General features: G+C 40.9%; 1 protein-coding gene across 1 annotated transcript in view; it reads right to left on the reverse strand.

Moving 5' to 3' along the window:
* The window catches only part of LOC146785372 (eotaxin-like), a 265,592-nt gene extending 253,830 nt beyond the window's left edge, over window positions 1-11,762 (reverse strand). Inside the window, exon 1 of the mRNA XM_085634366.1 lies at window positions 11,523-11,762. Coding sequence (XP_085490492.1) covers window positions 11,523-11,676 — 154 coding nt within the window. The 5' untranslated portion in view covers window positions 11,677-11,762. The remainder of the gene's footprint in view (window positions 1-11,522) is intronic.
* Window positions 11,763-12,166: the final 404 nt, after the last annotated feature.

Consider the following 12,166-nt stretch of genomic DNA (forward strand, 5'->3'; position numbering starts at 1 on the left):
ACTCGTACAAAACCATTGAAATTCCCCCGTTATAGTTAGTTCAGCTAACTATAACTCGCGCGCCCACAATGCACTGCTGATGACGTCACATATTACATCACTCATGACATGGTCAGTGACATCACTCATGACATCACTGATGACATCTCAAATGACATCACTGATGACATCATCCTTGTTATAGAGTGGCAGACCTCCTCTCCCCCTAATATAACCTTTGATACACACATTCAAAAATAGAAACTAAAATTTTCAAAACAATGGACATACCAATACCAGTTACAACAACCTATTCAGTAAATCTAAGATCCACATACACATCCACTCATTCACCAACAGTCCTATACATTCACTCATACATGTACTCACTCGTCGTATGTACTCATACACCTATACATCCTGTTACACAACGCCACTCATCCATAGAGTTACTCACACACATTTTCAGTCATGCTAATAAAGAATCAAACATCCATTTACTTGCAAATACAGTTATACACACACCACCACACTTACTTCTACAGAAACTTACACACTTAGTTTTTTAAATAATCACTTATAGAAACACATACTTATTCATACAGGAACTCTTCCAATCTCTCACTCTCACATATACTCACTTATATACACCAATAGTAACATATATTAGCTTAAAACATATGAAGTTACTCATAAAGACACTATTGAGACAGTCATTCACTCACTAACACACCCATGCACACACTCATCCACCCATACAGTCCTGCACACATGCTGTCTTCAACACATACAAACAGTGAGTCACTCATTCATGCACCTATGCACTAAGTAATACCCCCACCGAACCATACAGACACTCATACTGATACTCAAAAAAAAAAACTAATAACCCATATAGACACTCATGTAGCTACTCACCAACCCATGCAGCCACTTATAAACAAAGTGAGAGACTGATACAGATATTTACATATTTAAACATTACTCACTAAGCCATGTATTCACTAAGATACACTTAATCAGTCAGTTATACAATCAATTTTTCAAAAACAAATCATCCATTTAGACACTTATATACCCATTTATTCTTTCATAGACCTTGAGATATACATATATAAAACATATGTAATTTTCAGTAAAACACACATTCACTGGATGATGTCATCATGATGTCATCCGTGATGTAATCAGTGATGCCATGAGTGATGTCACTGACCATGTCATGAGTGATGTAATATGTGACGTCATCAGCAGTGCATTGCGGGCGCGCAAGTTATAGTTAGCTGAACTAACTATAACGGGGGAATTTCAATGGTTTTGTACGAGTGAAAAGTCCAGCTAACTATAACGCCCCTGAAACCTATGGATTTTTCATTGAATATATATATCTTCACTGAAAAAACCATAGGTTTCAGGGACGTTATAGTTAGAAATTAGCATTTAAAAATCCTTGGAATTTCACTGAAAAAACATTTTAAAAACCTTAGAAATTCACTGGAAAAATCACAGGTTTCAGCGACGCTATAGTTAGTTACAGTTATAGTTAGCTCTACTAACTATAGCAGCCGAATTTCTCAGGTTTTATACGAGTGAAATATCCAACTAACTATAACGTCCCTTAAACCTGTGGTTTTTTCAGTGAATATATATATATATTTAGACACAAAGTATAATATATATATATATATATTCACAGAAAAAACCATAGGTTTCAGGGGTGTTATAGTTAGCTGCCCATTTCACTCATACAAAACCATAGAAATTCCTCCGTTATAGTCAGTTCTGCTAACTATAACTCACGCGCCCGCAATGCACTGCTGATGATGTTACATATTGCATCATTCATGACATGGTTAGTGACATCACTGATGACATCACTGATGACATCTCAAATGACATCACTGATGACATCACTGATGACATCATCCACTGAATGTGGTTTAGTTTGAAATTTAAATATGTATTATATATATACCAATCTCTATTGAATATTGAGTGGATATATAACTGTCTGGATGGAGGATTTAGTAGCTGTCTGACTGTCTTTTTAAGTGAGTAATTAAAAGTGTCTCACTTAATACATGGATTAGTAACTAAACTATGTGAATGTGTGCAGCACTGTCTCTGTTGTTGTATAACATGCTGCATCAGTTGGTCACTAACTACATGAGTGTGTATATTAGTTATTGATTAGTTGGGTGAGTATTTGTATGGGACACTGAGTTTGTGTGTGGTTGGATAGGGTGTGTGTAACTCTATGCATAGATGTGTGAATGGTTGATTGACTAGGTGTATGGGTTTAAGAGTGTTTGTGGAAACAGTTGTTTGGGTGACTGAGTGTATTTTTTTGTGTGTTGGTGAGCGAATATATGTTTTAGTTGTACATCTTCAACAAAGTAAAAAAATAAAAGGCATTGTATGTGAGAGTTGGTGTATATAAATAAGTATGTGTAAGAGTCAGTGATTGTGAGAGTAACTATATGAATGAGTGTATAATTGTAATGGTGCTTTTTTAACATATTAACGATGAGTTACTATGTGTTTGAATAAATGAGGTGTTGTTGGATAATTGTGTAAGTGAGTAAATTTAAGTGCGATACATTTTTTTCATGAGTGAGTAAGATGACTGCATAACCGACTAAGATGACTGCTGATGTGTCAATGTCTATCTATGTGTATAAGTGCATTTGATAGTGTTCTATTAATTAATGCCTGCATGTATAGATGATTCTGTTGTTGAATGGGTAGTTGTGTGTGTAGACTTAGGAATCAGTGAGTGGGTATGTAGTAACTGGTATTGGTGTGTCAATGGTTTCAAATATGGTACTCTGTATTTTACAGTGAGTGATGAAAGGTTATACTAGTGTATGATGAGGTGTATCAGATTGTCAAGTGGATGATGTCATCAGTGATGTCATTTGAGATGTCATCAGTGATGTCATCAGTGATGTCACTGACCATGTCATGAATGATGCAATATGTGACATCATCAGCAGTGCATTGTGGGCACGTGAGTTATAGTTAGCAGAACTAACTATAACGGAGGAATTTCTATGGTTTTGTATGAGTGAAATGGGCAGCTAACTATAACACCCCTGAAACCTACGTTTTTTTCTGTGAATTTCTAAGGTTTTTTAAATGCTAATTTCTAACTATAACGTCTCTGAAACCTATGTTGTTTTTTCAGTGAATTTCAAAGGTTTTTTAAATGCTAACTTTTAAGTGTGATAGTAGTTGTATCTATTTTATTGTACTGATTTTCTACAGTTTTTTAACTGTTTATTTATAAATATTTTATTCATTAAATAACATTATATATTTTTCTGAAAATTGCACACAAAAAAATGTTTTAATTAAAACTGAAATATTGATTTTCTTGTTTTCATTTTTTATTTTAATATAATTGAATTATTTTCTTTTTTTTAAAATCCAATTTTTTTCGGAGTTGCGCCCTCAAAGTGTACACATCACGGTGGGTGCATGCTTTCTAGCCGCCATTTTAGAAAAGTCATGAAGGATCCGCGTATGGTGTGCGACGGCTGCGTGTTGTTCAGTTACATCATATACATTTAATATCATGTGATATGCGCGATTGGTATGCAACCAGTCTGCGACTCCTGCTCCCGGGCATTCGCGACACATGCACATTACGGTACAAGATGTTTGCGCGGTTGCGGGTCCCGTGTGACATCATATACATGCTGGGGCGTGCTGGGTGCGCAACCCCGCAAAAAAAAAACTTATGTTCCAAAATGATATGTATGTGTCTTTAATATACATATTAAGGCAAGAGATTATGTAAGATATTCATCAAAATAATATATTTGTACTTATAATAAACTTATATTATTTTTAAATATATTTTCGCGAAGTCGGGTGCGTGCATCGTGAGTGCAGAAAACCAGGTCAGCAGAGCTGCTGTAGAGCCAGAGAACCAGGTCAGCAGAGCTGCTCTAGAGCCTAAGAACTAGGTCAGCAGAGCTGCTCTAGAGCCAGAGAACCAGGTCAGCAGAGCTGCTGTAGAGCCAGAGAAACCAGGTCAGCAGAGCTGCTTTAGAGGGAGAGAACCAGGTTAGCAGAGCTGCTTTAGAGCCAGAGAACGAGGTCAGCAGAGCTACTCTAGAGCCAGAGAACCAAATCAGCAGAGCTGCTTTAGAGCCATAGAACCAGGTCAGCAGAGCTGCTTTAGAGCCAGAGAACCAGGTCAGTAGAGCTGCTCTAGAGCCTAAGAACCAGGTCAACAGAGCTGCTCTAGAGCCAGAGAACAAGGTCTGCAGTGCTGCTGCAGAGCCAGAGAAACCAGGTCAGTAGAGCTGCTTTAGAGGGAGAGAACCAGGTCAGCAGAGCTGCTCTAGAGCCAGAGAACCATGTCAGCAGAACTGCTTCAGAGCCATATAACTGGGTCAGCAGAGCTGCTTTAGAGCCAGAGAACCAGATCAGCAGAGCTGTTGTAGAGCCAGAGAACTAGATCAGCAGAGCTGCTCTGTAGCATAAGAACTAGGTCAGCAGAGCTGCTCTAGAGCCAGAGAACAAGGTCAGCAGACCTGCTGTAGAGCCAGAGAAACCAGGTCAGCAGAGCTGCTTTAGAGAGAGAGAACCAGGTCAGCAGAGCTGCTTTAAAGCCAGAGAACCAGGTCAGCAGAGCTGCTCTAGCTGACACTGACTGACTGACACTGACTGACTGACACTGACTGATTGACACTGACTGACACAGATTGACTGACACTGACACTGACTGACGCTGATTGACTGACACTGACTGACTGACACTGACTGACTGAATGACACTGACTGACACTGATTGACACTGACTGACACTGATTGACTGACACTGACTGACTGACACTGATTGACTGACACTGACTGACACTGTTTGACTGACACTGACTGACTGACTGACACTGACTGACTGACACTGACTACTACTCTCTACTACTCTACTACTGACTCTCTACTACTCTCTACTACTCTCTCTCTACTACTAACTCTCTACTACTCACTCTCTACTGCTCTCTACTAGTCACTCTCTACTACTCTACTACTCTCTACTACTCACTCTCTACTACTCACTCTCAACTACTCACTCTCTACTACTCTACTACTCACTCTCTACTACTCACTCGCTACTACTCTCTACTACTCACTCTCTACTACTCACTCTCTACTACTCACGCTCTACTACTCTCTACTACTCACTGTCTACTACTACTCTCTCTACTACTGACTCTCTACTACTCTCTACGATTCACTCTCTACTACTCACTCTCTACTACTTACTCTACTACTTTCTACTACTCTCTTCCACTCACTCTCTACTACTCACTCTCTACTACTCACATGTTACTACTCTCTACTACTCACTCTCTACTACACTTTCTACTACTCTCTCTCTCTACTACTCTCTACTACTATTCTCTACTATTCACTCTCTACTACTCACTCTCTACTACTCTCTACTACTCTCTGCTGCTCTCTACCACTCACTCTCTACTACTCTACTACTCTCTCTCTACTACTCACTCTCTACTACTCTCTCTCTACTACTCTCTACTACTCACTCTCTACTACTCACTCTACTACTCTCTACTACTCACTCTCTACTACTCTCTCTCTACTAATCACTCTCTACTATGCACTCTCTACTACTCACTCTCTACTACTCGTTCTCTACTACTCACTCTCCACTACTCACTCTCTACTACGCGCTCTCTACTACTGTCTACTACTCACTCTCTACTACTCACTCTCTACTACTCTCTCTGCTACTCACTCTCTACTACTCACTCTCTACTACTCCACTACTCTCTTCTACTCGCTCTACTACTCACTCTCTACTATTTTCTACTACTCACTCTACTACTCTCTCTCTACTACTCACTCTCTACTACTCACTCTACTACTCTCTACTACTCACTCTCTACTACTCTCTACTACTCACTCTCTACTACTCACTCTCTACTACTCTCCACTGCTCACTCTCCACTACTCATTATCTACTACTTGCTCTCAACTACTCTCTACTACTCCCTCTACTACTCACTCTCTACTACTCTACTACTCTCTACTTCTCACTCTCTACTACTCTCTCTCTACTATTCACTCTCTACTACTCTCTACTACTCACTCTCTACTACACACTCTCTACTACTTGCTCTCTGCTACTCGCTCTCTACTACTCTCTAGCACTCACTCTACTACTCACTCTCTACTACTCTCTACTACTCACTCTCTACTACTCACTCTCTACTACTCCACTACTCTCTATTACTCACTCTCTACTACTCACTCTCTACTACTCTACTACTCTCTACTACTCTCTCTCTACAACTCACTCTCTACTACTCACTCTCTACTACTCTCTTCTACTCTCTCTACTACTCTCTACTACTCACTCTCTACTACTCTCTACTACTCACTCTCTACTACTCTCTCTCTACTACTCTCTACTACTCACTCTGCTACTCACTCTCTACTACTCTCTAATACTCTCTCTCTGCTACTCACTCTCTACTACTCTCTACTACTCACTCTCTACTACTCTCTACTACTCTCTACTACTCACTCTCTACTACTCGCTACAACTCTCTATTACTCACTCTACTACTCACTCTCTACTACTCTCTACTACTCACTCTCTAATACTCACTCTGTACTACTCACTCTCTACTACTCACTCTACTACTCTCTACTACTCACTCTCTGATACTTTCTCTACTACTCACTCTCTACTCTCTATTACTCGCTCTCTACTCTCTACCTCTCTACCTCTCTCTCTACTACTCTCTACCTCTCTACCTCTACCTCTCTACCTCTACACCTCTACCTATACACCTCTACCTCTCTGTACATGCACACATATGCACATATATATGCATATATATGCATCTGCATTTATATATATGCATGTGTATATATATATATACATATATAAACATATCAATTTAATCTGCATATCTATATAAATATAAATGCATGCATACATATACATATATGCAAACATATGCATGGTATGTACATGAAAGTTTGAAAAACTCTAATACAAGCAAAGCTAAAAAGCCACCTAATTATAAACAGAATTGCTTTAACTTAAACGAGGGCGAGACCTATTGCATTTTCAATGCTTGTTTACTTTGATTCCATCAAGAAGGCATTCAGATGTGTCACACATTTTCCATAAATTCTGAATGGTAGCACTCTAGTTGCTCATTGGATCACTGTAGTAAAGCTACTGCTCACCAGGGAAGTCTGCTGCTGGTATTCAAAGTGCATGTTTCAGTCTGCATGTCAGAATTTTTTTAATGAAATGGAAGAGGATTTGCGAAGTCAAAATGTGCCCTAATCTTTCTTTCTGCAGCACTAATCATAATTTCTATGGCAAAATGAACCCCCTCACTTTGTTCCTTTGCAAATTAAATGTTTTAAGTGTTACCACTTTATTCCAATCAAGATGGCATCAGGTGTGCCATACTTTTGTCATAAGTAAGACTGTTAGCGTTCTAGTTGTTCTTTGGAACACTCTGGGAAGCTGCAGTAGAACACAAAGGAATCAACTGACAGTCTCTGCCCTTGTTGGATGTACATGTTTTACTGAGAATGTCAGACTTCATTCTCACATGACTAAGAAAGATAATGTGAATTTACAGAAAATATGCTCTCAGTTTAGCTTATAGATCACCTTCCAATCCTCTGTGGGAAAAGCATGAGAAAATAGTTTTCTCTCAAACATGATTCATGATATCACAGCAGAAGGCTTTTCCACATGGTAAAATCACCTTAGAACACACCATACTTCCTAAAATGAGTATGGTACCATCAACAAATGATTTATAATGTAACTAAAGTCTTAAAACCTTCTATTAACTGCAATGCTTTTTAATGAGGTGCTATCATGTATATTGGTCCCAAGATGGCTGCCAACACTTATTGGATGAAGTACTGACAGCCAATCAGATCTCACGATGAGATGTGTGGTTAGGCTCCGCCCAGATATATCTATCTTTTTAACTCTAATTGTCTCTGGAACTACTGAACGGATTTACACCATTTAAGCAAAAGGCACGAGTCTGAACTGAGGACTATCTCTTTGCCAAATTTGGTGTAATTCCGTTCAGCAGTTCGGGCTGTAGCTGCGTCAACAGGTCCTATGGGAAATTGCATGGGGAAAATACGTTTTGGGACCCCCCTTTTTTCTCAGCCCCCGCTTGACGAATCACCACAGTGGGAGTACCACTGTACCAACCGTCCAGATATTTTGACCTCTAATCTCTCTTAATTTCTTACATATATATATATTCACTGAAAAAACCATAGGTTTCACACATGTTATAGTTAGCTGGACATTTTACTGATAAAAAACCAATGAAATTCCCCCGTTATAGTTACTGTAGGCAACTATAACTCACGCGACCGCAATCCTCTGCTGATGCTAATACTGTATTTAGACACTTATTTGCCCATGTCTTCTTCCATTAAATTTTAGCTATACATATATTACAAATATTTTTTTTTCATAAAGACACATATGTCATCAGCAGAGGATTACGGTCGCGTGAGTTATAGTTGCCTACAGTAACTATAACGGGGGAATTTCATTGTTTTTTTATCAGTAAAATGTCCAGCTAACTATAACATGTGTGAAACCTATGGTTTTTTCAGTGAATTTGCAAGGTTTTTTAAATGCTAATTCCTAACTATAACGTGTGTGAAACCTATGGTTTTTCAGTGAATTTGTACTGTTTTTTAAATGCTAAGTTACTTTACGCCATTTGTGGCGTGCGCGCCCACTTAACGCAGTTCGTTCCGTGCGCGCACAGTGAGCACGCGGTGCGCTTCGCGCACCGCGTGCCCACGTTACGCTAGATGGGCCATGAACGCACGATGCGCTTCGCGCACCGTGCGCACATGGAGGACATATGATGAGCATCGTTGTGAAAGGTAAAATATATGTTTGGTTTAGCTCTAATAAGCTTGGGGCACCTTTTGCACACGGGGTGGGGAGAATGTGGATATTGTTTATTTTTTTTATTATTTATTACCGTACGCGTACGGTAAGCGTAATCGGCGAAATTTTCGAAAAAATTAAAATTGCCTTTTTTCACTTGGGGGATCGTTGGGGACTCCCTCGACATGGCTAGGTGCTTGGGAGCTGTGTAAACAGCCCCTTTACATGTTTTTCCCCTTTGTTTTTCAACCCCCTGTCAGAGTGCGAGAGAGAAAATGGCGGCCGCCGCTTCCTGGTTTCGACCGATTCGTATGTTTACTAAGATCTAAGGGCCAATCAGAATCGCGCTCGCGCACGTCACCGTACGCGTACGGTAAGCGCACCGTAAGCGCACCGTAAGCTGCCACAGATATATATATTGATTTAAAGGCTATTTTCTCAGAATCTACGGAACAGATTTACACCAAACCTACAAAAGGCACTTCCTTGACCTGAGGACTACCTCTCTGCCAAATTTCAAGTAATTCTGTTCAGCCGTTCGGGCTGTAGCTGTGTCTAAAGGTCCTATGGAAAAATGCATGGGAAAAACGCATTTTGGGACCCCCCTTTTATCTCAGCCCCCGCTTGACGAATCCCCCCGAGACTTTCAGGGTAGGAGCGGAGCGTAGCGCCCCACCTATTTTGAAAAATTCGCGAGGATTCGTCAACCGGCGCCAAAGTTATTCAAAATAGAATGTTGCGGATTTCCTATGGAAACGTGGTCCTAACTATAACTACCTACTGGCGACCGCCAGTAGGTAATATATATATATATATATATATATATATATATATATATATATACATATATATATATATATATATATATATATATATATATATATATTAAAAATTAAGAGAAATTAGAGGTCAAAATATCTGGACGGTTGGTACAGTGGTACTCCCACTGTGCTGCAAATTCACACAAAAGAATCTGATTGGTTGAGAGGACTTTTTTACCTGTCAGCTCCATCACTCTCCCAAGACCGAGCAATCTGGTTGGCCGTAACATCAACAGAAATATTGTGACTGCCATTTCGGAAGTAGGAGACAACGTCCCTGTTTTCTAAGTTTCTAAGTAAAAAATAATATACAAGGGGCAGGGTAGGGGTAGCTTGACCCCTTGTGTGGGTATCCTGGGACAAAACCCATAGGACATAAAGTGCCAAACCATGCGGTCAATGGGACTCCTGTGGGAGCTAGCATGGCCCTCCAGTGAGGTCCTGCTGAAGTACTCAGGTGTACCACGGGACAGTGCAAGTGTCAAAAAGTAAAGCTTGCACTGTCCTGTGATACCTTGGATTGCTGCTTGTGTGTCGGTACTGGGGGAGTACCGTGTACTCTCCCGCAGACAAAAATATGCTGTGGATTTACTGATCGTGGGGTTTGGACAGCAACCTGGGGTTGGCTGCCCACAGGGTAATGGGCAGTCAACCCTACGTTGCGCACAAGTGAAGGATGTGCACCGCAGGAAGTTGGTAATTCGCAGCAGGTTGGTCACAAGACCTGGCCGCCTGCAGGGTTGTTAGGTGCAGGGCCTAGCCACAGGCTATGGCCTGTGGCCATACTCCTCCAGGTGTGGCCAAGGATTGTGTGAGGCTGGGGACGTTAGATGCACGTGGGGGGTTGGTTGCTGTGGCCATGCATCTTCGTCCAACCCCTTGTGGTGCACGGTTAATTATATCTTACTTTAAGTTAAAAAAAAAAGAGAGAGGAAATTTACATGGTAATGTTACATTTAAAAAAAAAAAATCTGCAGTTATTCTTTGCTGACCTAACAATAACTTGGATTGTGCCCCCACAATGCACTGCGTATGACCACACAAATGACATCACTTATGACAGATTGGAACCTGTTGGCACGCAGTGCAGCTGCACCTCTCCAAGCGCCCTAATGCTAACGCTGCTCTATGCTCTCACTCATCTCACATCTGCATTGCACTGTTCACTCTCAGTAACCACCTGTGCGGGTGGTAAATGGGAGTGGAATATGCGCTTTATTGGGTCCAGGAGGTTGATTCTCAAGTGGGTAAGTACCCAGTAATACTGGATCGGCGTGCTAATCTTCGTTACAGTCCACAAAACTCTTGAAACTCGGACTTTGGTGGGTAGAAACTGACCGGAATTGGTAAATATAGGGCACACAGATACAAAAAAAGTACAGGGACTTAAAGCAGCTGAGAAAACATATGTGCACTCTGTAACCTACCTCAAATTAAAAAAAATAGCCATGGCAGAATTACAATGTAGTATAAAATGCCATCCTATTTATGAAGAATATCTTGCTTTCAAACGTAGTTGTAATCACTGATACTGAGAAACGCGACCCTTCACTTACCTCCAAATAGTATGCCTTTGCACATTGGAAATACATCTAAATAGCTCAGTGGCTTCAAAGCGTTTACAGGATAACACGGCATGTAGAGTTTCATAATTATATATTTTTTAAAACATGTTCCAAAGAATTCAATTAATCAGAACACCTGTTCCGTATTCCTCCGCTGTATGGGGCGCATTAAAATCTCCTTCTGTTGCTGATGAGCAGCGGGTGTACTGTACTTACACGAGTCTCCTTGAACACACGCATGCCCGACGAGGAGGAGGAGGAGAGCCAGCCTGGGCATATTCCGCAGCATCACTTCGCCTCTCGTGATAGACAGTACCAGGGCGGTAGATTGCAAATGGCCCTTCTGGTCGTCACAAGCTTGTGTAGGCATTTTGAAGGGGTGTTTTAAGCCCCCTTCGCCAACACACCCCTATTCTCCGTTACTGGGACTTTTTGTTCGAAGAATTTCCGTTGTGTGCAGGTCTACGCAGCAAGAGGAGGTAGCAACAGTGCCCTCTGAGGCAAAGGTGTGAAAAGTTCGGGTTTCCTTCCTCAAGTGACTGGGAACGTGTCGTCATTGCCTCTCTGGCGGAGACAGAGGCAAGTGAGCGTTAGGTTAGTCACGTGGTGGCGGTGGTGCTCATTTAAAAACACGAATATGTGGATAGTCATTTAATAAGTACCACTGAGGAGGTGGTGACCTGTAACCTTGTGGGTGAATTCAGCTGCTGGCGAGTTCTGTTCGGACATTTGTCGATGGTATCCAGTGGAATAGCCCACACAGTTGAACAGTTTCACACATCTATGTAAAAAACAATGAATGAATGAATATCTAACTTTTAAAGCGCTCTACTGCCCAAAACTGGCGTCTAGGCGCCGTT

This window comes from Triturus cristatus, chromosome 11 (genome assembly GCF_964204655.1).
Source record: "Triturus cristatus chromosome 11, aTriCri1.1, whole genome shotgun sequence".
NCBI classification, from domain to species: Eukaryota; Metazoa; Chordata; class Amphibia; order Caudata; family Salamandridae; genus Triturus; species Triturus cristatus.